The sequence below is a fragment of the Neoarius graeffei genome, chromosome 21 (assembly GCF_027579695.1).
Source record: "Neoarius graeffei isolate fNeoGra1 chromosome 21, fNeoGra1.pri, whole genome shotgun sequence".
Lineage (NCBI taxonomy): Eukaryota > Metazoa > Chordata > Actinopteri > Siluriformes > Ariidae > Neoarius > Neoarius graeffei.
In genome coordinates, this window is record NC_083589.1 from 63,450,299 (window position 1) to 63,477,710 (window position 27,412).

Consider the following 27,412-nt stretch of genomic DNA (forward strand, 5'->3'; position numbering starts at 1 on the left):
CGGAGTTGCAGTCAGCTCTGTGTTCTAGTCTAGCGGAAATGGCGATGAGACCGATAGACTTCCTGCTGTGACGTTACGGACGTCAAGGTCATTCACTCAGACCGCTACCTATATAAATCACTTTAATCAATCATAAAAATTACTATATATTTATTGTTAACGCTTAAAACTATTCCTGTGCCATTCTTGAGGTCTCAAGGCATTTATAAATGAAAGTGAGGCCATGGCTCTGTGTATATGTTTTAAAGGTGCTGACTGCATAGTCGTCTGAAATTTTCAAATTTTTGATTGTGCATAGCATTTTCCTGTGTCTCACAATGACAATATAATGTGGACAAACGGGATGTGATCATTTTGATGTCCTGAGGGTCACTTTTCTCCGTTTTGGGATGTTTTCCTCCCTGTTGAGGTAAACAGTACGCCTCTACAGAAACAGGAAACAGTCAAACGTGAGGAGCTTTAACTAATTAGCATAACTGCGTCACACCAAGATGGTGACACGTGGAAAACATCATGACTCTGCATCAACCTCGGAGAGTTTTGAGTCTCAGGGATGGAATTTGTGGTTGATGTTCACGAATAGATCCGTGAAACAAAAGACAAATATTTATATATTTTCTCTGTTCCTGCTTTTGTGTTCTTGTTTCTTTCTCTGTAAGATCAAAACATTAGGTGTATAATTCCATACTCGCGACCGTGGAGTCGAGCCCATGTACAACCCTGATTCCAAAAAAGTTGGGACAAAGTACAAATTGTAAATAAAAATGGAATGCAGTAATTTACAAATCTCAAAAACTGATATTGTATTCACAATAGAACATAGACAACATATCAAATGTCGAAAGTGAGACATTTTGAAATTTCATGCCAAATATTGGCTCATTTGAAATTTCATGACAGCAACACATTTCAAAAAAGTTGGGACGGGGCAATAAGAGGCTGGAAAAGTTAAAGGTACAAAAAAGGAACAGCTGGAGGACCAAATTGCAACTCATTAGGTCAATTGGCAATAGGTCATTAACATGACTGGGTATAAAAAGAGCATCTTGGAGTGGCAGCGGCTCTCAGAAGTAAAGATGGGAAGAGGATCACCAATCCCCCTAATTCTGCGCCGACAAATAGTGGAGCAATATCAGAAAGGAGTTCGACAGTGTAAAATTACAAAGAGTTTGAACATATCATCATCTACAGTGCAGAACATCATCAAAAGATTCAGAGAATCTGGAAGAATCTCTGTGCGTAAGGGTCAAGGCCGGAAAACCATACTGGGTGCCCGTGATCTTCGGGCCCTTAGACGGCACTGCATCACATACAGGCATGCTTCTGTATTGGAAATCACAAAATGGGCTCAGGAATATTTCCAGAGAACATTATCTGTGAACACAATTCACCATGCCATCCGCCGTCGCCAGCTAAAACTCTATAGTTCAAAGAAGAAGCCGTATCTAAACACGATCCAGAAGCGCAGACGTCTTCTCTGGGCCAAGGCTCATTTAAAATGGACTGTGGCAAAGTGGAAAACTGTTCTGTGGTCAGACGAATCAAAATGTGAAGTTCTTTATGGAAATCAGGGACGCCGTGTCATTCGGACTAAAGAGGAGAAGGACGACCCGAGTTGTTATCAGCGCTCAGTTCAGAAGCCTGCATCTCTGATGGTATGGGGTTGCATTAGTGCGTGTGGCATGGGCAGCTTACACATCTGGAAAGACACCATCAATGCTGAAAGGTATATCCAGGTTCTAGAGCGACATATGCTCCCATCCAGACGACGTCTCTTTCAGGGAAGACCTTGCATTTTCCAACATGACAATGCCAAACCACATACTGCATCAATTACAGCATCATGGCTGCGTAGAAGAAGGGTCCGGGTACTGAACTGGCCAGCCTGCAGTCCAGATCTTTCACCCATAGAAAACATTTGGCGCATCATAAAACGGAAGATACGACAAAAAAGACCTAAGACAGTTGAGCAACTAGAATCCTACATTAGACAAGAATGGGTTAACATTCCTATCCCTAAACTTGAGCAACTTGTCTCCTCAGTCCCCAGACGTTTACAGACTGTTGTAAAGAGAAAAGGGGATGTCTCACAGTGGGAAACATGGCCTTGTCCCAACTTTTTTGAGATGTGTTGTTGTCATGAAATTTAAAATCACCTAATTTTTCTCTTTAAATGATACATTTTCTCAGTTTAAACATTTGATATGTCATCTATGTTCTATTCTGAATAAAATATGGAATTTTGAAACTTCCACATCATTGCATTCCGTTTTTATTTACAATTTGTACTTTGTCCCAACTTTTTTGGAATTGGGGTTGTACTCTAAGGCTAAGATAGCTAAGCACTAGCTAGAATGATTTCGTTATCTGTCCAGAAAAATGGCAGGTCTTCTAACCTTGCTCGATCTTAGTTACACTCACTAGGCAGGTTTTCCTTTTCTTTTCCGCTGGCTTTTAGCTGGAAGGAGAGCTGAGTCCGCCATGTTCACCCACGCCGACTTGTTTTGGTTAAAAGTAGCTCAAACACACCCCACGGTGGTCACGTGATATTGTTGCTCACTTGCTTTGGCAATCTCCGGAATCATAAAAATGCAGGACATTTTTTATCTTGGCAAAACATTTACACACAGGATACACGGTGTGTGTGTGTGTGTGTGTGTGTGTGGAGCAGCAAAACATCTTGAAATTCCAACAGCAACAGAAACAGAACATCTTACCCAGAATTCAACTTTGCAGTCAGAACCTTTAATAAACCTGGAATAAATTTGGATTTTTTTTTTTTTTTTCACACAGGCAATAATAAACCACTTCATCAGCATCAAGACGTGACCTGATATCATTTTGCATACAAGTCAAGTCCTCATACAAATTCAAACCCGGCTGCTCCGATCTGATTACAGTCATGTCACATTTACCTCCACAGATCCAAATCCAGCGCTGTGCAGTTTGCATGAACTGGTGGAAGTGTATAATATGATGTCTGCTGTACTTCCCTTTTAGCTCGGCAAGCTCTCAGTTAATCATTTTGTTTCAATCATTTTAATCATGTTGTAATCAAAAAAGATTAATTTTTGATGCATTCTGCAAAAGCACTACATAAAGAAAATCCAGAGGCTATTTTCAGGAAATATTCAAATATGTTGCATTATAACATTTAAGGTGAAACTGCAACTTTTCATAAATACAAAAACAGCTTTTACTTAAAAATCGAACTGAATCACTGAGCAATCTGAGAGTTTCAGCTAAAACACAAATGTTGGGAAGAAAAAATTATTATTATTGGCGGCACGGTGGTGTAGTGGTTAGCGCTGTGGCCTCACAGCAAGAAGGTCCTGGGTTCGAGCCCCGTGGCCGGCGAGGGCCTTTCTGTGCGGAGTTTGCATGTTCTCCCCGTGTCCGCGTGGGTTTCCTCCGGGTGCTCCGGTTTCCCCCACAGTCCAAAGACATGCAGGTTAGGTTAACTGGTGACTCTAAATTGAGCGTAGGTGTGAATGTGAGTGTGAATGGTTGTCTGTGTCTATGTGTCAGCCCTGTGATGACCTGGCGACTTGTCCAGGGTGAACCCCGCCTTTCGCCCGTAGTCAGCTGGGATAGGATCCAGCTCGCCTGCGACCCTGTAGAACAGGATAAAGCGGCTACAGATAATGAGATGAGATTATTATTATAAGCATTTTGGATATTACACTTTTATGTAAAAACTCAATACTTTTATCAATATATATACACACACACTCTCCAGCCACTTTAATAGGAACGTGTTGTTGGTTCTAAGATCCCTGTTCTTGGCTGCAGGAGTGGAACCCAATGTGTTCTTCTGCTGTTGCATGCTGAGATGCTTTTCTGCTCACCACGGTTGTAAAGAGTGATTATATGAGTTACTATATCCTTCCTGTCCATTTCCCTCTGACCCTCTCTTATCAACACGGCGTTTGTTTCCACCCACAGAACTGTCGCTCACTCACTCAGTGTTTTTTGTTTTCTGCACCATTCTGTGTAAACTCTAGAGACTGTTGTGTGTGAAAACCCCAGGAGATCAGCAGCTTCTGAAATACTCAAACCAGTCCATCTGGCTCAAACCAACACCCAGACCACAGTGAGAGAAAGTCACACTGTGAGATCAGTGTTTCCCGTTCTGATGTTTGAACATTGTGAACATTAACTGAAGCTCCTGATTTGTATCTGTGGGATTTGATGCGTCGTGCTGCTGCTGGCGAGGGATCGGCTGATTACAGAACTGCAGAAGGATGTAGGGGTGTTCCTAATAAAGTGGCCATTCATGTATAAATCAAATGTCGTTTTATATTGTAGAAGAAAAAACTAGAGCTCTTTTTGCGTATTCGTGTATGATATTTTGCGTCATAACTTTCAGTACTGTATTCCAATGTTAAAAAGCTGAGCTAATACACAACAACAAAAACAATAACAAAACTTTTCGTCCCGTTTAAGCCACGCTTACTTCAGGTATAAATCTTAGCATCAATACAGATACAGACAGTGGAATTGCGTTACATCCCTAACATGATGGTTTATTCCCCAAGTCCTAGCATAGTAGTAACATGCCTGGTCCAAGGGGTCAGTTGTGACGCTACGTGCCCTAAATTCTCCGCTATTTTTTCCTGCTTCACCATGACCCAATTCAAGATACTATGTCATGCATCACGTGGTGGGCTTTCCCCGTTCACGCAAGGCATTGTGGGATACAAATTTGAAACAGGAGAGAAAAATGGAGGGCGTGAGTGTGTGAATGAAACGTGAAAGAGCGACTACAGTAACGGAAAGAAAGCGAGAAGAAAAGACGTTATGTTCTATACGAAGGAAAGGAAATGCAGGACCAAACTAATAAATATGGGCGCTCAGCGAGCACCTCGGTGTGATCAGCTGTTCGTTTAGCGACAGAATGATGGAACTGTCAGTGCACGCTCAAAGGGAAACCTGTAGATGGCAGTAATGCAACACTGTGGATGCCAGCTGCCATAAAACCCAAAAGAAGAAGAAGGTAAACCTGCACATGCGCACACGGACTTCCTCTGTCTGCTTGACTGCGCCAAGCGAGCGATTTCATGCACATTATTTGCTTTAATCCCCTCAAATTAAATAACTTCCCAGCCACAGAATGGCCTGATATTTTGTGAGATATTACAGAAATAAACAGATATCACAATCACCACATTTCAGACGCAACTAAATTTCACCGATTTTATGAAATTGAAAGGCCGACTCGCTTTAAAGATGAGAAGAGAACGCAGGAAAAGTACAAGCGTATGCTTATAACTGCAAATTTAGTTCAGGATAAATTATTACCAATGATGAATAACACAACAAATAAAAAGCAGAGGATGCTAATGACTTTGTACTTCATGGAAATGATGAAAATGGTGAGAGGAGAACATGATGTGCATGTAGTGTAAATAATCGTGACTAAAATGTTCCAGTTTTGTCGTTCTCTCAAAACCACATGCTGTAACCTACATTCCTGTGCCGTACCCATCTCCTGTCTCACAGAATGCACCATCTCGCCCACTTCAGTTCCAAACTTACAGAGAGGAATTTTACAAACAGCCATCGACTTTATTTGTTGTGAGTGAAAATATTTCTCTTGCCTCTGCTGATTTTACTTATTCAGTACTCTGAATGATTATGATTTTTCCCCTCACTCACCACGGTTTTCTTGAAATAAAGGTACCATGCTGTACTTTTCCTCATTGCTGGTGAGACACCATTAATATTACTCAGACCATAAAGACCACTGATCTAACTTTACAGCTTTACTATAAAAATTTCCACCACACGCACTTTGACAGGTAAAAAATATAAACATGTTTTGTACGACTGATGTTGCTGAAGAGATGGAAAGTATTAAGTAATTGTATATCATTACTTTACTTGAGGATTATTTTGGCATATTTACACTCTGTGGCCAAAAGTTTGTGGACATCACACCCATATGTGGTTCTTCTCCAAAGTGTACACAAAGTGAGCTCCATGAAGGCGTGTTGTGTGAAGGTTGGAGTGAAGAATCTTCGAGTGTCATGTACAGAGCCCTGACTGAACTCAACCCCACTGAACACCTTTGCGATGAACTGGAACACTGACTCCACAGACCTCCACACGCAACGTCAGTACCTGATCTCAGTGCTCACAATTCTCACAGTTACACTCCAAAATCTATTGGAAAGCCTTTGCAGAAGAGTGGAGCTGGAATGGGATGGGATGGTCAAGCACATGGGGTGTGATGGCCATGGGTACACAATGTTGGAAATGAGCGCCCTCTACCTGCCAAATGTGGGTGATTTTTGCGTAGTGACAGGTGAATTTGCTCAACCTACCAGCCACAGTGGCAGGTGAATAAAAGTAGCATATACAAAGAAATAATGCAATTGGAACAGAACTATTTATTAACTATTGCACTAACTTGAGCATAGAACGCTAACTAGCGACTGACGGTTAAAGAGAATTACCTCAGGTCAAGCAGCCGAGGCTAGTGTTGCAGCAAACAAGCAAAAAAGTTATATTGTAGGGGTTAAGCAGTCTGAAGAGAAAACCTTCCAGGAGATACAGGTCAGAGAAGCAAAGGTCAAAAAATATATTTTTTTTAAATAGAAATGTAGAAAAGCCAACAACGGGGAGTCCCATGAATGGTTAGTGTTCTTCTTTTTTAATCTGCCCAACTCATCAAACACAACTTCCATTAGTTCACAGCTGTGTGCACGCACATGAATGTGAGGGAGAGAATGTTAATTGTGGCAGTGGGGGCGTGGCCGAGCATCAGTCTGTGAATGGAGGGCGGAGTCAGGGAAGGTTTGTGTCTCTTACAGTAAGGGCGCCCTGTAAAAGGAGTGAGAGGAATAGAGGGGAGATCAGGGACCAGAACATGATAGTACTCTGAGAGTGTGTGTATATATGTCTTTATTTCGTACTCTAAGTACAACCAACAGCAACATAAAAATTAAAAATAGAAAAGAACAGTTCAATTTCAAGCTATCAATTTACACATATATTATTCATAACATAATCACACATTTCCCTCGAGAAACCTGGTATGACCACAGATTGAGAGGACATATCATGGTACACGCTGACAATAGAACTCTGGTCAGCTGTTAACTCATATGCATTGTGTATCCGACGGATATTCAACAACAAATCATCATTAAAATTAGTGTCATATGCATAACGAAGATGAGCAATGTTTCTACCAAGTGGAGACATAGCACATGAATGAGCAACCTTTGCAATGTACGAAACAACAGGGTTTACAGGATAAAACATATTATACAAAAATCTGAGGGACTTGATTTGCAGTTGGACAGAAAGATGCAGTTGATTAGTTATTGGTCCTAATAACCAGCAATGTGTATGGTACGGTAAACATAAAAGTTTCCTCAAAGCCTTCTTCCATTGAACACAACAAGATTTAAAACCAGTTGACAAAAAGTCCCACAACTGAGATCCATAAAAAGAACAAAAGGTGCAAAACAGATACACAATATTAGATGTTTGCAGTTTACCATAGAATACAACCAGTTTATTTACAGCAGCATTAAAAACACCTTTCTTCACAGTGCAGTCGCGGTTGTCCCGCAGGTCAGAGTCCACTTACGCCGCTTTTCCACTACAAACGCGGCTGAGCCGTGCCGTGCTGAGTTGAGCTGAGCGGGGCTGTTGGAGTTGCATTTCGACTACAACCGCGCTGAACCGTGCTGGCTGGAAGTGGGTGGACACACTGGGTGGAGTTAGCGAAAGTGGGTGGACGTCACGTGATGTCGTTAAGCAGCGCAAACAGTGACATCAGTGATCTTTTAAGCGGTAGTCTCACGACCCGAATACTAAACAATAAACATGGAGGACATGGAGTCGTTAGTGTTGCTGGTCTTGGTGCTGTGGCTTGTTGTCACCGACAACGCCAACAGATACTGGCAAGAGCGTATAGATGAGGCGAGGCGCATAAGGCTTCAAAAATTCTCGTAATTTGTAATTCTTCTTCTTCCGGGCTTACGGTGTTTACAGATCCCAGCGTGCTCGCGGGGCGTGTGGGGGCATGTGAGGACACTCCTCCTCACCAATCAGTGCACAGGGGAGTGTCTGCTCACGCCCCCAGCCTCACTCGGCTCGCTTTGGCTCGCTTCAGCCCCACTCCAAAACGGTGCGAGTTTTAGGGGCTAAGCAGGGCTGAAGCGAGCCGAGTCGTGCTGTTCTTTGGTAGTCGAAACGCGAGCCGTGTCGGGCTGAAGTGAGCTGAAAAAGGGTAGTGGAAAAGGGCCAATAGTGACCAAGGTGTTTAACATAATCAACCCACTCGATCACAGATCCACCCAGATAAACCTTTTCATTACCCTTCACATTTGATCCAAATTTTATACAGGCAGTTTTCTTAGCATTAAAACGTGTTATATTTTACAGCAAATGTGCTACATATAACTAACATTTCATTAAGTGCCTTTAGACTGGGGCTGAGCAGCATCAAGTCGTCAGCGTAGCCCAGAACGCCGACGTAATGACGCCCAACATGACAGCCTATACCAGACCGCTCCAATGTCACAATTGGCTCATCTATATACACTATAAACAAGATTGGTGACAATACCCCACCTTGTTTGACACCATTAGATACGGTAAAACATCTGGATGTACATGCATCCCAGCAGACACATACCCGCTGACGAGTGTATCCGTCCAGCAACAGGCGAATAACAGGCAGAGGTAAGCCACGAGTGATCAACAGTGTGAACAATTTACCATAATGGACTTTGTCAAATGCCTTACTTGCATCCAGTAAACAACTGTAGACATCGCTATTTCTATGTATATACAGTTGAAACCGTATATTTACATACACTTTAGGAAAAGACAATCTTTTTTTTTTCTCATAGTCAGACATGAAATCAGACATTCACTTTAACTTTTTCATGTCTGTCTGAATATTTAAAATTATTTCAATGTACTTAATGCCAAATTAATCAGAGAAGGAGTTTTTTATTCAATATTTTAATTGCTTTTATCAAATCAGAAGTTACACTTCATCAGTACTTGGTACAATTGCCCTTAAACTGTCTGACTTGGGTCAAACATTTTGGATAACCTTCAACAAGCTTTGCACAATACTTGACAGGAATTTTGGCCCATTCCTCTTGACAGAACTGGTATAACTGGGCCATATTTTTTGGCTGCTTTGCATGCACATGTCGTTTCAGCTCTGCCCACGAATGCTCAATAGGGTTGAGGTCGGGGCTTTGTGATGGCCACTCCAAAACATTGACTTTGTTGTCATCAAGCCATTTTTTGACCAGTTTGGCGGTGTGCTTCGGGTCATTGTCCATTTGGAAGACCCATTTGCGGCCAAGCTTTAACTTCCTGGCAGATGCTTTCAGGTGTTGGTTCAGTATCTCCACATACTGTTCCTTCTTCATTACTCCATTGATTTTCTGAAGTGCACCAGTACCTCCTGCAGCAAAACAACCCCACAACATGATGCTGCCTCCGCCATGTTTCACTGTTGGTATGGTGTTGTTAGGATTGTAAGCGTCTCCTTTTTTTCTCCAAACATATCGTTGTTGATTATGGCCAAACAGCTCAATTTTAGTTTCATCCGACCACAAGACACGTCTCCAAAAATTGAGATCCTTTCCCCTGTGTTCATTTGCAAACTGTAATCTGGCCTGTTTATGTTTGTGTTGGAGTAATGGCTTTCTCCTGGCAGAGTGGCCTTTCAGCCCATGTTGGTGCAGAACTCGTTTCACCGTGGACAGTGACACACTCTTACCAGCTTCAGCCATCATCTTCACGAGGTCCTTTGCATTCATTCTTGGGTTCTTACGCACAGCACTGACCAGAACCCGCTCATCTCTGGGACTCAGAATCCATCTCCTTCCTGTGCGGTATGATGGCTCGACATTCCCACATTGTTTATACTTTCGTATAATGGTTTGAACTGAAGACCGTGGCACCTTCAGGCTTCCTGAAATTTCCCCCAAAGATGAGCCAGACTTGTGCAAGTTAACCATTCTTAGTCTGAGATCTTGATCAATTTCTTTAGATTTACCCATGTTGTGTACAAGGAAGCACTGTGTTTGAGGTGTTCCTTAAAATACAATCACAGGTGTGTGTCTCAGGTGTGTCTCCAATTAATTCAAATGTTGCCAATTAACCTATCAGAAGCTTCCAAAGACATGACATCATCTGGGCGTTCCTACATTGTTTAAAGGCACACAAACTGCAGTGTATGTAAACTTCTGATTTGATAAAAGCAATTAAAATATTGAATAAAAAACCTCCTTCTCTGATTAATTTGGCATTAAGTACATTGAAATAATTTTAAATATTCAGACAGACATGAAAAAGTTAAAAGTGAATGTCTGATTTCATGTCTGACTATGAGAAAAAAAAAAAAAAAGATTGTGTCTTTTCCTAAAGTGTATGTATACGGTTTCAACTGTAATAGTCGACAGTTTCTATATATACAGCTGTACACAAAGTTGTGGACAGACCAGCTTTGAAACCGAATTGCAAGTTGGATGTATGCAGAAATCTGATTATATATATATATATATATAACCCTAACCCTGCTCTGAAGACAATCTCCACAAGAACCATCACTGAGACCAACAAGCTGATACACAGTACAGCAACAGTAATCATGGAGATGCTTGGACACAAGGTGGGCTTGGGACATAAACAGTATCCACCATGGAAGAGACGATTAGAGGCCAAGATAAAGGCAGCACGGAGAGAAGTTAGCCAACTAGCTGAACTACAGAAAGGGAACATGGTGAATAAAGGGGCACCCAGGAAGTACAACTCACTCTCCATACCAGAGGCACTCGAAACTGCCAAACAGCGACTAACAGCTCTGGCCACCCGGTTGAAGAGATACACCAAGGAGGGAGAGGCCAGAAGAATAAACAAGCTGTTCTCCACTGAACCAGCCAAGGTGTACTCTCAGTGGCAGGGGAACAACAACCGGTCAGACCCACCAAGAGCTGAGGTGGAAAAATACTGGAAAGACATATGGGAAAGAAAGGCATCACACAACACCGATGCCCAATGGTTAGTGGACCTAAGAGCTGACCACAGCAACCTCCCAGAACAAGAACCAGTAACCATCTCAATGGCAGACATCCAAGAAAGAGTGTCAAAGATGAAGAGCTGGACAGCACCATGCCCCGATATGATCCATACGTACTGGCTGAAGAAGCTAACTGCACTCCATGAACGCCTAGCAGCACAGATGAACCACCTGCTGAGGGATGGAACCCACCCAGAATGGCTAACCCAAGGCAGGACAGTCCTAATCATGAAGGACCCCCAGAAGGGACCCATCCCATCCAACTACCGGCCAATTACCTGTCTCTGCACAACATGGAAGGCCCTGTCAGGCATCATTGCGGCAAAAATGAGTAAGCATGTGGCTCAATACATGAGCGAGGCACAGAAAGGGATTGGCAGTAACACCAGAGGAGCCAAGCACCAGCTACTGATCGATAGAACAGTTGCCCGAGACTGTAAGAAGAGACAGACCAACCTGTGCACTGCCTGGATTGGCTACAAGAAAGCCTACGACTCAATGCCACACACATGGATACTGGAATGTCTGGAACTGTATAAGATCAACAGGAACCTAAGGACCTTCATCCAGAACTCAATGGAAATGTGGAAGACAACCCTAGAGGCCAACTCAAAACCCATTGCCCAAGTCAACATCAAGTGCGGCATATACCAAGGAGATGCGCTATCACCACTGCTGTTCTGCATAGGCCTGAACCCCCTCAGTCGGATCATCACGAAGAGCAGCTACGGGTACCGATTCCGTAGTGGGGCAACAATCAGCCACCTGCTCTACATGGATGACATCAAGCTGTATGCCAGGAACGAGCGAGAAATAGACTCGCTGATCCACACCACCCGGATCTACAGCGATGACATAGGGATGTCATTCGGATTGGACAAGTGTGGCCGGATGGTCTCAAAGAGAGGCAAGATGGTCCGGACTGAGGGGATTGACCTACCAGAGGGCAACATAGGTGATATCCAAGACAGCTACAAGTACCTTGGCATCCCACAGGCTAATGGAAACCATGAAGAAGCCACAAGGAAGTCAACCACAGCCAAATACCTCCAGAGAGTAAGGCAGGTCCTGAAAAGTCAGCTGAATGGTAAGAACAAGGTCCGAGCCATCAACATGTACGCACTACCAGTCATCAGATACCCCGCTGGTATCATAAACTGGCCAAAGGAGGAGATAGAAGCCACAGATATCAAGACTAGAAAGCTCCTCACCATGCATGGAGGGTTCCACCCCAAGTCCAGCACCCTGAGACTATACGCTAAGCGGAAAGAGGGAGGCCGAGGGCTAGTGAGCATCAAGACCATGGTCCAGGATGAAACATCGAAAATCCAAGAATACATCAGAAAGATGGCCCCAAAGGATGAACTGCTAAGTGAATGTCTCAGGCAGCAAAACCCTGATGAGAGTGCAGAGGAGGAGGAGGAACAGACAACCTGGAGAGACAAACCCCTACATGGCATGTACCACCGTCAGATAGAGGAAGTGGCTGATATCAAGAAATCCTACCAGTGGCTGGATAATGCAGGACTGACAGACAGCACAGAGGCACTAATCATGGCAGCACAAGAACAGGCCATAAGCACAAGAGCCATAGAGGCCAGGATCTACCAGAGTAGATCAGACCCAAGATGCAGACTGTGCAAAGAAGCCCCTGAAACAGTCCAGCACATAGTAGCAGGGTGTAAGATGCTAGCTGGATCAGCGTACATGGAGAGGCACAACCAAGTGGCTGGGATAGTATACAGGAACATCTGCAACCAGTATGGAATAGAAGTACCCAAGTCCCAATGGGCCATACCACAGAAGGTGGCTGAGAACAACAGGGCCAAGGTTCTGTGGGACTTCAGCTTCCAGACTGACAAACAGATCCTGGCTAACCAACCGGACATAGTGGTGGTGGACAAAGAGCAGAAGAGGGTGGTGGTGATAGATGTGGCGATCCCAGCTGACGCCAACATCAGGAAGAAGGAACATGAGAAACTTGAGAAGTATCAAGGGTTGAAAGAGCAGCTGGAACGGATGTGGAAGGTCAAGGGTTGCATGGTCCCCGTGGTAGTGGGGGCACTTGGGGCAGTAACCCCCAAACTGGGAGAGTGGCTCCAGCAAATCCCAGGAACAACATCTGAAGCCTCAGTCCAGAAGAGCGCAGTCCTAGGAACATCGAAGATACTGCGCAGAACCCTCAAACTCCCAGGCCTCTGGTAGAGGACCCGAGCTTGAGGATGACATGGATACCACCCCCCCGCCGGGGGTGAGAAGGAGATTTTTTTTTTTAATAAAATCAATAATAACCATATCCAAAACTTTACACAAGGCACAACACAAAGCAATACCACGATAGTTATCTGCAGAACACAGCGAAGCTCTAAGATCTTTAGGAATAGATACAATTGTTGAATAAAGTAGATCATTGGCCGTATGACCGTGTACCAACATACAGTTGAACAGAATAAAAACGTAGTGGTACAACATTGAAGTATCATTCAACAAATGATCCGAGTCAAAACCAGCCCCACCATCACGCTTACCTGATTTTAATTTCAATATACACTTTTCTACAACATTTCTAGGGATGTAACAACACGCACTGCTCTCAGTAATACCTTTTGCGATGGTACTGTATAAATCATTCATTTCACGTTGATTCGTGGGCACGCTGTTATACAGTGTTTCATATCTGGAGACAAATAATTCTGCTATTTCACTCGGACAAGAAGCATGTTCAACAGATGTAGGAATAGTTTTTGACAGAGGGTTAATTTTCTTCAGTTCTCTCCACATATCTGTAGTCCCACAAACACACGAAGCCAATTTTTGTTTTCTTAAAGAAAATTCCTCAGCTCTTGCCTTTCTCACAGCATAATGGTACCGAGCGCGGGTTTTACGCATCACATCGTACACGTAACCTTGTCTAGGTTTACCACACTCAACCCATATCCAGTGCCAAAACAATGAATGTTCTTTTTCAGATTTAACAATATCATCCTGGAGAGGGAAGATGGCGGCGTGAGTGGTTGCAGGGTTAGCCAGCTCCCCCCAGTCGGAAGGAAAAAGACATAAATATACAACTCGATGGCCTAAAGGCAAACTATGAGTAAAGGAATCTCAACAAGAAGTTGCAAGAGTAAAAATCACAAGGAGAAGAAACGTGAAACAACCTCTAAAGAAGCCAAAGCGGACTACCCCGAGGACATTAAAATGGCGAATCTCACAGAGGAGCTAAGAGATGGGCTCGCAGACATGAAAAAAGAAATAAAGGAGCTAAAAAGTGAGTTCCACAAAGACCTAACCTCGTTCAAAAGCGAGATAAAAGAATGAGATCAGAACCATACGGGAAGAAATGGACCGCAAGCACTCTGAAAACCGACAGGAACTACAAACACAGGGCGCTAGCATTGAAGATGCGCAGGCCCGTATCGCTGAACTTGGAGTGGCAGGCGGACTCGTGTGCTCTTATAAGGGAGATGTCCCAACAGACACACCATCTACAAGAGAAGTTAACCGATTTAGAAGGCAGATCACGGAGGAATAATCTACGTATTTATGGAGTACCGGAAGACGCAGAAAGAGACTTTGAATCGGTAAACAAATATGTGGAGCACCTGCTAATCACTGAACTCGGTCTACCAGAAAGAACGGAGCTCCACATCCAACGCTGCCACCGAGCCCTCGCGAAAAAACCTGGCCCAGACGCGACGCCCCGGTCTATTGTCGTCAATTTCTTGCAATTCGAGACTAAGGAAGTGATCCTGCAAAAGGTATGGGGCAAAGAAAAGAAAACAATAATTATAGGAAACAAAAAAGTTTTCTTTGACCATGATTACGCGACTGAAGTTGTGCAGAAACGGAAAACTTACGCGAGCCTCAAAAAAAGACTGAAACAAGAAGGAATCAGATTTCAAACTCCGCTCACAAAAATGAGAATATTCTGGGATGATGGCGTGAAAACATACGAAGATGCTAAAGAGGCAGCGCGAGCGATGAGGGCAAAGGGCTACGCGGTAGAACAACCAGACGAGGAGAGGGACCCGACGGCTGCAGGGGAGAGCAGCGGTGCATCAGCTCCGGAGCGGGGCAGAACTCGGGACCGAGGTGAAGTGGATACAGCGGGATGGCAACGAGCTGGTGACAGGAGGACGCGACAAAAGGCAGCACAACACTTTAAGGAGAGGTTACAAGAATTTAAGAGAATGTGAAATTTATTTCATTTGCAATAGTGAAATCAATGATAACACTTAAAATCTCTTGGAATAGCCTTTACAACGATGTCCAATGGGGGGCGGGGGGTTGACGATGTGAATGGAGTTGGACATGTCTAGACTAAATAGCCATAGTGGTACTAAGTCTAGGGAGAGGCCCTCTAACCAGAGGACTTCCTCTCCACCCAGTAACAGGGGCACTGGGATAAAGAGAAAACCGCCCCGCAGGTTGAAACCCTCTTTGTTTTTGGGTTTTATTTTTGTTAGTGCGTTATATGTACATAGTTACCTAGTTCATATTTGTTGGGGTACACTTGAGAATACAACTGTGACGGTAATATGACTAACATCAAGATAATGTCGATGAATGTAAACGGTTTGAGTACGCCAGCAAAAAGAGGGAGGATTATGACAAAACTAAAAAAGGAAAAGCCAGAAATTGTGTTCTTGCAAGAGACCCATTTATCACAGTTAGAGCATGAAAAACTCAGAACATTTGGCTACAAAACCCTATATTACAGTACATACAGGCAAGGGCGTAAAAGAGGGGTGATAATACTGCTGGCGAACTCAATCCAACTGGAATGTGAAAGAGAATACAAAGATAAAGAGGGGAGATTTGTTATTGTAAGGGGAACGCTAATGAATGAACCAATAACACTGATTAATGTGTATGCACCTCCAGGAAGCAATAAGCATTTTTTTAAGTATCTATTCGATACCATCGCCGTGGAATCAAAAGGTATTATAATCTGTGGGGGTGACAAATGTAGCATTATGCCATAAAAACGATACAACAAGTCTTAAAAGAAGCAAAAAGCGAATATCAAAATTGGTTAATATGTCATTGGAGGAGATGGGCCTGATCGATGTGTGGAGAATCTTACATCCACTAGGGAGAGAATATACACACTACTCGGCTACCCATAATGCGCATTCGAGGTTAGACTACTTTTTTATGAGTGTTGGGGACTGTCATCTAGTGGAGGAATGCAGTATCGGAGGGGCAGGTGTGTCGGACCACAATCCACTTTATTTAAAAATTGGTTTAAATAAAAGAAAACGACAAACAGTATGGAGACTGAACACAGGTTTGCTGAGTAATAAACAGAGACAGGAAAGGATTAAAGGAGAAATCAAAACATATGTTGAGGAAAATAACAATGGTGAAGTGGACCCAACAGTACTCTGGGATGCCATGAAAGCTGTCATTAGGGGGAAATTAATAGCGGAAGCTGCACTAATCAAAAAGACTAGAACAGAAACATACAAAAAGAGCATGAAGAAATTAAGGGAATTAGAAATAGACTTCCAAAAAACCAAAATATATACCAAGAAATCAAGAACTTAAAGGCTAAAATAAATGACGTGTTAATGGACGAGGTCAAGAAAAAGCAACAGTATTTGAAACAGAGTTACTACAGGGATGTGATTTGGGGCTGGTGAAATTATCTGAAAATTTCAGCCGGGGGTCTGGGGGCCGCAGGCCCCCAGCTGGTCCAGGGCAGCGCCCTGGTGGGGGGACAAGGGGGGCGAAGCCCCCTGAAGCTCCTGGGTTCTGGGGTTTTCTGACTTAAAAATTGTACTAAAATGGCAAGCAAACACACAAGAAAAAACTTGTCATGATTAACCAATTCAAGCCAATTTAATGGTCAACATGCAACTCTGAGCCCCTATAGTAAATTGAAAATTGTATAAGGAAAAACAAAATTTATACTTTCAATTACTGTAGAAGTTGAACATACCTAAATGTGCCTTTTCAAACAAACATGATGCAACATAAGAATTCATCCACCATTATTTATTAAACTCTATTGCTCCTGGTAGTCTCCCGGTTTGCTTCTTATGTATGGAAACTTCTAATATTTGATTAAGTTACTGCACACCCCGTTTAGACAGGGTAACAGGATTGACACAAAAAAATTAGTCATGCATAGACTACTTACCAAAACTGAAATTTTTAAGTAAATATTCTCAGATTCAGTTCATTCTGCCATCCATATAAAAGCAGTTAGCAGTTAGCAGTTCATCCTTTGGGGCCATCTTTCTGATGTATTCTCGGATTTTCGATGTTTCATCCTGGACCATGGTCTTGATGCTCACTAGCCCTCGGCCTCCCTCTTTCCGCTTAGCGTATAGTCTCAGGGTGCTGGACTTGGGGTGGAACCCTCCATGCATGGTGAGGAGCTTTCTAGTCTTGATATCTGTGGCTTCTATCTCCTCCTTTGGCCAGTTTATGATACCAGCGGGGTATCTGATGACTGGTAGTGCGTACATGTTGATGGCTCGGACCTTGTTTTTACCATTCAGCTGACTTTTCAGGACCTGCCTTACTCTCTGGAGGTATTTGGCTGTGGTTGACTTCCTTGTGGCCTCTTCATGGTTTCCATTAGCCTGTGGGATGCCAAGGTACTTGTAGCTGTCTTGGATATCACCTATATTGCCCTCTGGTAGGTCAATCCCCTCAGTCCGGATCATCTTGCCTCTCTTTGAGACCATCCGGCCACACTTGTCCAATCCGAATGACATCCCTATGTCATCGCTGTAGATCCGGGTGGTGTGGATCAGCGAGTCTATTTCTCGCTCGTTCCTGGCATACAGCTTGATGTCATCCATGTAGAGCAGGTGGCTGATTGTTGCCCCACTACGGAATCGGTACCCGTAGCTGCTCTTCGTGATGATCCGACTGAGGGGGTTCAGGCCTATGCAGAACAGCAGTGGTGATAGCGCATCTCCTTGGTATATGCCGCACTTGATGTTGACTTGGGCAATGGGTTTTGAGTTGGCCTCTAGGGTTGTCTTCCACATTTCCATTGAGTTCTGGATGAAGGTCCTTAGGTTCCTGTTGATCTTATACAGTTCCAGACATTCCAGTATCCATGTGTGTGGCATTGAGTCGTAGGCTTTCTTGTAGTCAATCCAGGCAGTGCACAGGTTGGTCTGTCTCTTCTTACAGTCTCGGGCAACTGTTCTATCGATCAGTAGCTGGTGCTTGGCTCCTCTGGTGTTACCGCCAATCCCTTTCTGTGCCTCGCTCATGTATTGAGCCACATGCTTACTCATTTTTGCCGCAATGATGCCTGACAGGGCCTTCCATGTTGTGCAGAGACAGGTAATTGGCCGGTAGTTGGATGGGATGGGTCCCTTCTGGGGGTCCTTCATGATTAGGACTGTCCTGCCTTGGGTTAGCCATTCTGGGTGGGTTCCATCCCTCAGCAGCTGGTTCATCTGTGCTGCTAGGCGTTCATGGAGTGCAGTTAGCTTCTTCAGCCAGTACGTATGGATCATATCGGGGCATGGTGCTGTCCAGCCCTTCATCTTTGACACTCTTTCTTGGTCGTCTGCCATTGAGATGGTTACTGGTTCTTGTTCAGGGAGGTTGCTGTGGTCAGCTCTTAGGTCCACTAACCATTGGGCATCGGTGTTGTGTGATGCCTTTCTTTCCCATATGTCTTTCCAGTATTTTTCCACCTCAGCTCTTGGTGGGTCTGACCGGTTGTTGTTCCCCTGCCACTGAGAGTACACCTTGGCTGGTTCAGTGGAGAACAGCTTGTTTATTCTTCTGGCCTCTCCCTCCTTGGTGTATCTCTTCAACCGGGTGGCCAGAGCTGTTAGTCGCTGTTTGGCAGTTTCGAGTGCCTCTGGTATGGAGAGTGAGTTGTACTTCCTGGGTGCCCCTTTATTCACCATGTTCCCTTTCTGTAGTTCAGCTAGCTGGCTAACTTCTCTCCGTGCTGCCTTTATCTTGGCCTCTAATCGTCTCTTCCATGGTGGATACTGTTTATGTCCCAAGCCCACCTTGTGTCCAAGCATCTCCATGATTACTGTTGCTGTACTGTGTATCAGCTTGTTGGTCTCAGTGATGGTTCTTGTGGAGATTGTCTTCAGAGCAGGGTTAGTATATATATGTATGTATGTATGTGTGTGTGTATATATATATATATATATATATATATATATATATATATATATATATATATATATATCACAAAATGGCCAAGAATAGTTCTATTGCACATTTGATTACTGAGACTGCATCTTATTAACCTCTTAATATTTTGCCCTCATAACTCATATTATTAATTAACTACCATTAATTAATCAATAACTACTGAATACACTCCCCGGCCACTTTAATAGGAACTTGTTGTTGATTCTAAGATCCCTGTTCTTGGCTGCAGGAGTGGAACCCAATGTGTTCTTCTGCTGTTTCATGCTGAGATGCTTTTCTGCTCACCACGGTTGTAAAGAGTGATTATATGAGTTACTATATCCTTCCTGGCAAAAAGCCCGAGCCAATCTGTCCATTTCCCTCTGACCCTCTCTTATCAACACGGCGTTTGTTTCCACCCACAGAACTGTCGCTCACTCACTCAGTGTTTTTTGTTTTCTGCACTATTCTGTGTAAACTCTAGAGACTTGTGTGTGAAAACCCCAGGAGATCAGCAGCTTCTGAAATCTCATCTCATTATCTGTAGCCGCTTTATCCTGTTCTACAGGGTCGCAGGCGAGCTGGATCCTATCCCAGCTGACTACGGGCGAAAGGCGGGGTTCACCCTGGACAAGTCGCCAGGTCATCACAGGGCTGACACATAGACACAGACAACCATTCACACTCACATTCACACCTACGCTCAATTTAGAGTCACCAGTTAACCTAACCTGCATGTCTTTGGACTGTGGGGGAAACCGGAGCACCCGGAGGAAACCCACGCGGACACGGGGAGAACATGCAAACTCCGCACAGAAAGGCCCTCGCCGGCCACGGGGCTCGAACCCAGGACCTTCTTGCTGTGAGGCGACAGCGCTAACCACTACACCACCGTGCCGCCAGCTTCTGAAATACTCAAAGTAATTTTTTATGCAACAGGAATTTTTGTGGTGTATTTTGTTGGAAATGAAGCGATCATCCTGACTTCCCTTTGATGACCTCCTAATCTTTAAGTTTTGTAACATATTCCCAACCTCAGCTGATAACTCAAAAATATATCAGCGTAACTGAGAAACACTATAAACACCTCGCCTAATCGGCTTTGTGATTAAAACATTATGCAAACACGAGCTAATTACAGATATGCAAGATAAGGGATCAGTCTACTGCCAGCCAAAGAACGCGTTGGGTTGATCCCTGTAGATTTGGGACTTTCTGTGAGCACAAGTCATACCAGGGTGTTACTTTTAGCTGTCAGGATAATGAATGGTTTCCAGCTAAACAAATAAGACAGGCATCTCAGGTTTCTTACAGCTTTCTGCACAGAAACTTTGAACGCACACCTCTCAAAACAATTACAGATTTTACCGCAGCGGTTCTGACAACAGAGTTCTGGCTGTGAGGCAAATCACATGTTTATAACAATACACTCCTTTTAAAGTATCATTTCAGTTTACACAGGCGCATGCTACATATATTCCAAGCCGCATAAATGGATAAACCAAAAAATAAAAATGTCTAATTGTTGACATGGTAAAGGTTCTTGTACAGACATGTTTATTGAACACTGATGGAAGGAGTCTCCAATGTCAGAGCGTTGTAACAGTCACAGGTAAAGCTGTAACATTTTTACACAGGAAAGTTTAAAATTGGAGGAAGCTTCTTCTGTCTTATTCGCGCTAAGGAAAGTGAAATAATGTCTATTTATAGCTGCTATAAAGTAATTGATGGCAGAAACTAACTTGTTTCTCTACGTTCAACAACATTAATTGCAAATATAAATGGATAAAAAGTGCACACGTGAACATTATAATTGTTTGATCTTGCTGTGAGGAATTAAAAACTCCACACAGTGTTTTATTCTTACATCAAAGCTCATTTTGGGGTGAAATTTCACCTTTAATGACTTGTAACAAAATACAGCAGGTTTATCCTTCTTGTATATCCATGGCAACGTTATGACAGTGACGAGAGATAATCCCGTAACTATATGAATCTAAACTGATTTTTAAGTGACAAAGAAAAACACAACAGGTTGAACTAATTATACTGAGGGAAAGAAACATTACGCATCTACTCAGTATTCTCATCAGATACCTGATGAAGGCCTACTCCTTTCTCATCGTAAGTAAAACTTTCCACCTCGTTTTTAGCCTGAGCTATACAACATGACTGGTCTGTACACTCTCCGGCCACTTTAATAAGAACATGTTGTTGGTTCTTGGCTGCAGGAGTGGAACCCAATGTGTTCTTCTGCTGTTTCATGCTGAGATGCTTTTCTGCTCACCACGGTTGTAAAGAGTGATTATATGAGTTACTATATCCTTCCTGGCAAAAAAGCTCGACCCAATCTGTCCATTCCCCTCTGACCCTCTCTTATCAACAAGGCGTTTGTTTCCACCCACAGAACTGTCGCTCACTCACTCAGTGTTTTTTGTTTTCTGCACCATTCTGTGTAAACTCTAGAGACTGTTGTGTGTGAAAACCCCAGGAGATCAGCAGCTTCTGAAATACTCAAACCAGTCCATCTGGATCAAACCAGCACCCATACCACAGTGAGAGAAAGTCACACTGTGAGATCACAATTTTTCCCGTTCTGATGTTTGAACATTGTGAGCATTAACTGGAGCTCCTGATTTGTATCTGTGGGATTTGAAGCGTCGTGCTGCTGCTGAGGGATCGGCTGATTACAGAACTGCAGGGTGATGGATGGATGTTCCTAATAAAGTGGCCAGTGGGTGTATAGACCAAAATCATGCTCATTTGCTACTCTACCCTTTGTGCAGCTTTGTGTTAGTTGGTAAACAAGATTCCTTTTGTTTCTATCTTGTGTGTGAATGGATGTTTAAATACTGAACCTGTTCTCAGCCCCAAGTCATGTTTTAGCTTAAAGCGGCTCCGTGTACACACAGACAAATCCTTCGACTCATAATGCCGCATAAAGGCTCACCTCTGGTTCTTTTCCGGATTCTCGAAGCAGGTGGGGACGAGGGAGAAGTATTTGCCCATCTTGAGCCAGAGATCAGACTGGGGAACCCAGCCATTATGTGCGTGGATGACGTGGTACTTCGCCATCTGCCTTGCAATGAGCCTAAAATGAAAACATCAAAAAGCTATACATCAGCACATCCTTAATTATCCAGCGAGTCAGCTAATCTAACAGGATTTTGAGCAGCGTGACCATTTCCATAACACCAAATGGAGGACATTATTTGGACAGGGGGTCTGGGGGCCCTCCCCCAGAAAATTTTGTATTTCTTAGAATGCAGGAAATTGCATCTAATCAATTTTAGGGTGAATAATGGCAAATCCCATCTGATTCATAGCCCTCAAATTTTTATGTAAACCACAGTGGCAAGATTGAGAACGGATTATTTTTACGCAAGTCACTCAAGTTTGGTGAAATCAACATCGCAATTTTGTAGCGTTAAAGATTATGATTGTGGGGAAAAAAGAGTAAGGTCAAAGCATTCATAGTATTTATTATAATTCATGTATTAGCTCTTAATTGGTTAGAACACACAGTATTTATATTTATTAAAAACATTGTGGAGTTAACAAACCACTGAAATTAAACTTAAGGTGCTGAGCACCAAAAAGCACAACATTTGTAGATTCTCAAAGAACAAATAGGCAACATAACCAGCAACATTATAAAACGTTTTAAAACAGTAGATCATGCTTCAGTCTTTCAGTTTCTTCAGAATTCGTAGGTGTCTTTGTGTGTGTGTGTGTGTGTGTGTGAGTGAGTGAGAGAGAGAGAGAGAGAGAGAGAGTGTGAGTGAGTGAGTGAGTGAGAGAGAGAACAGTCAGACTCTTTGAAGTAGCCAACAAGGCACGCTCCAGGAAGATCATCAAAGGATAGAGCGCAACGCGTTCTAGAACGCAACGCCTCATGGTGCGGAGTTCGCATTGCATGCCAAAAAACATTGAGCCATAGACTCTTTATTATAGATTACTAGTGTGCAGCACAGATCTGCAGTTTCCCTACAAAACGTTATTCTAGAACTCTGCTCTTCCAGTCTGGCAAGTCGATATTATACAATTCCGCTCATCGTCTCTAAAAGGAGGACAAATGTGCGTCCGGCTTGATGCTGCGCCGGACAAGACATTGAAAAGATGGACGGTCCGGCCTAAAGCCGGACGTCTGGCCACCCTAATTGAGTGATAGCCTATTCATAGCTTGGTGGCTAACTTGACAGAATTTCTAAGAGAAAGTTTAAATCCTGATTTAAGAGGATTTTTAGTTTATGTTAACAATTTTTTACAAGAGTTACTGCCAACATCAGTCAACGAGCTAATCAATTTCACTGAAAGCATTTCTGAGTGTATTTTTAGCTCACACTCAATGTATGCAATGTATACAGCTAGGACTAGCTAGACGGCTAACTTAATAGTCACTGTTAATGCTAACCAACAAGCTACTGAGCTAAGCGGAGAGGATTTCTGAGAGGATATTCATGAATGTTTATAACAGTTACTACAAATGTGACCTGTCTAGCTAGCACATGTTAACCTGACAGGTTTTTGAAAAGCCATGGGCCACAGACGTTTACAATAAATACCGCCAACATATAGCTAATGTTTTACAATAATTTCTGAGAGAATTTTTTTAATTTCTTGTACTGCTAATGCTAGGCAACAAGCTACATGAGCTAAGCTGATAAGTCTCTTACGATTTTTTAGTCATATTCATGAATGTGTTTGTATCTACTCTGTTAGTCCTGTCCTAGCTTAAGGCTAAATCAATATTCCCCGTTAATGCTAATCAACAAACTATATAAGCTAACCTGAGAGGATTTCTGAGAGAATTTTTAAGCATGTATGTAATTTCACTGTTAACATTGGCCATCTAGCTAACATGGGTTAATCTTTGACAGAATTACTCAGAGGATGTTTAAATTATACAGGTCCTTCTCAAAAAATTAGCATATTGTGATAAAGTTCATTATTTTCTGTAATGTACTCATAAACATTAGACTTTAATATATTTTAGATTCATTACACACAACTGAAGTAGTTCAAGCCTTTTATTGTTTTAATATTGATGATTTTGGCAAAAAAGTAAAGGAAAACCAAAAATCCCTATCTCAAAAAATTAGCATATTTCATCTGACCAATAAAAAAAAAAAAAAAAAAAAAAAAAAAAAAATGTTTTTAATACAAAAAAAGTCAACCTTCAAATAATTATGTTCAGTTATGCACTCAATACTTGGCCGGGAATCCTTTGGCAGAAATGACTGCTTCAATGCGACGTGGCATGGAGGCGATCAGCCTGTGGCACTGCTGAGGTGTTATGGAGGCCCAGGATGCTTCGATAGCGGCCTTAAGCTCATCCACAGTGTTGGGTCTGGTGTCTCTCAACTTCCTCTTCACAATACCCCACAGATTCTCTATGGGGTTGAGGTCAGGAGAGTTGGCAGGCCAATTGAGCACAGTAATACCATGGTCAGTAAACCATTTACCAGTGGTTTTGGCACTGTGAGCAGGTGCCAGGTCGTGCTGAAAAATGAAATCTTCATCTCCATAAAGCTTTTCAGCAGATGGAAGCATGAAGTGCTCCAAAATCTCCTGATAGCTAGCTGCATTGACCCTGCCTTTGATAAAACACAGTGGACCAACACCAGCAGCTGACATGGCACCCCAAATCATCACAGACTGTGGAAACTTCACACTGGGCTTCAAACACCTTGGATTCTGTGCCTCTCCACTCTTCCTCCAGACTCCAGAACCGTGATTTCCAAATTAAATGCAAAATGTACTTTCATCTGAAAAGAGGACTTTGGACCACTGAGCAACACTCCATTTCTTTCTCTCCTTAGCCCAGATAAGACACTTCTGACATTGTCTCTGGCTCAGGAGTAGCTTGATATTAGGAATGTGAAAGTTGTATCCCCTTTCTTGAAGATGTCTGTTTGTGATGGGTCTTGATACACTGACCCCAGCCTCAGTCCACTCCTTGTGAAGCTCTCCCAAGTTCTTGAATCAACTTTTCTTGACAATCCTCTCAAGACTGCGGCCATCCCTGTTGCTTGTGCACCTTTTCCAGCCACCCTTTTCAGCAATGACCTTTTGTGGCTTACCCTCCTTGTGGAGGGCATCAGTGATCATCTTCTGGACAACAGTCAAGTCAGCAGTCTTCCCCATGATTGTGGTTGTGTGTACTGAACTAGCTCGAGAGATACACTGTGTTCATACTGTTTTACTCAAACTCGAGATGAAATATTCTAATACTTTGAGATGGGTTTTTTATGTTGTTGTACTGTATGCCATACTGATTAAAATTAAAATAGAAAAAAATGCTTGAAACATTTTAGTTTATGTGTAATGAGTCTATAATGTATAACATTTTCACTTTCTTAAATAACTGATGGAAAATATTGAACTTTTTCACAATATGCTAATTTTTTGAGAAGGACCTGTATATCATTAGATGTTTATAATGTTTACCATCAACATTAGCCAATAAGCGAATGAGCTAACCTGACAGGATTTTCTGAGAAGATTTTTAAATATTAATAAATTAATGTACTTCTCACTGCTATGGTTAGCCATCTAGCTAACAGGAACTAACCTGACAGGATTTCTGAGAAGATTTTTAAGTCTTATTCATAAAGGAACTATACCGCTTGTACTAGCTAGATGAATAACTTAAGCTAACATTTTACAATAACAATTAAGATAAAATGCAAGTCTATTTATAATTGTATATTCACAGCTAATCCCAGCCAACAAGCCACATAATATCTGAAAGAAATCTCATTTGCAGATAGCTGTAATATTTCCTATTGTACTAGCTAGCTATCTGGTGCTAACATGACAGGATTTCTGAGAGGATTTTAAACTCATTCATAAGTGATATACAAACTATGACTAGTAGTCTCTAGCTATAGGGAGGGAAAGTAATCTCATCGCCCCCTACTGGATGCGTTCCTTTTCTACCAACTTTATTGGACTGTTACAAAATAAACGTTAAAAAAAAAGTAAGTCAGCCCAAAGGGGAGAACGCGAACGGGCGACCCATGCGAGGCGTTTCCCCAAAGATATAAAAAAGAAAAATCATACAATTAAAATTGGACTAAATTGATCTGTGGCAACCACAGTCACAGTACACAGACCAAGTACATGAAAAGTCCGTATTATAGGTGGACGTCAGTAATTCAAAGTACAGCTCTAACAGGGATAATCTGAAAATGGGGAGGCTACGGAATTTATCTGGGGAAAAATATTTACATACATAGTTCCATGGTTTAACAATCCTATTGAAGAATGAGGCCTGATAAGTTGAGGTTCTGCAATGTGCAGGTTTTAAAATTAATTTCGGATTTTGGGCCCGAGACCGGTCACGAGTTACAAAAGACACATAGTGGTTTATGTTCAAATCTGTTTGGCCATTAATGCATTTATACACAAAGACTAATGCCATGTACACACGTAGCCGGGTATTTTTAAAAACGAACATTTTCCCCCTCTCCGTTTATAAAAATGTTTTATCCACACCACCTCGTCTTCAAAAAAAATCCCTTCCACACATAACCGAACATCTGCGTTTTCAATCACATTCATAAGCATTCCAAACCTGTAGATGGTTATTTCCCCAAATCCTCCCCCCTAATCACATCGCCTGTGCTCTTGGAGCAGTAGTTGGGCTTCTAAAATGAAACATGTAAATAGCACCTGCACAATAATTAACGCTTTCAAGGCACTACTCCGATCCATTACTCTTTAGCTAGCCGCACACTACGCCGATTTTCAGCGTACCGAGCCAACTGAAGTCGCGAGTCAGGCGTAAAGACTAGTTTTCGATGGTACCGACTCATCTCACAGCCGATTCGAAAAACTAATCGGGAGCCAGACTGATCGGCGAGAGTCGCGAGCAATAGCCAATCATATCTTTCGCATATAACACGTGACATCATTAAACACAATTTCTAGCGCGAGAAATACGTGTTGGTAGCACCTAATGCAGGTATATACTGTAATTCCATAGACTGAAGCTTTATCCATAGACACAGTGGGCTGGAAAGCCACTCTGCTCAAGTTGTGTGGCTGAATTCCAAATCGCTTTAACTCCCCTATATAAGTGCACTATTTAAGGTTGGGAATAATAGCTCATGCAGCCTAGATAGTGCGCTACATATTCCATGTTGTGTCATTTGTAATTCAGCCTGTAGCATCTTCAAGTGTTGGATTTAACAGTAACTATATCCAATAGCCAAT

At 42.6% G+C, this 27,412-nt stretch overlaps 1 protein-coding gene across 1 annotated transcript in view; it reads right to left on the reverse strand.

The window, feature by feature from the left end:
- etnk1 (ethanolamine kinase 1) overlaps positions 1-27,412 on the reverse strand; it is a 67,555-nt gene that overhangs the window by 16,242 nt on the left and 23,901 nt on the right. Inside the window, exon 3 of the mRNA XM_060903485.1 lies at positions 22,143-22,283. Within this exon, the coding sequence (XP_060759468.1) occupies positions 22,143-22,283 (141 nt within the window). The remainder of the gene's footprint in view (positions 1-22,142; positions 22,284-27,412) is intronic.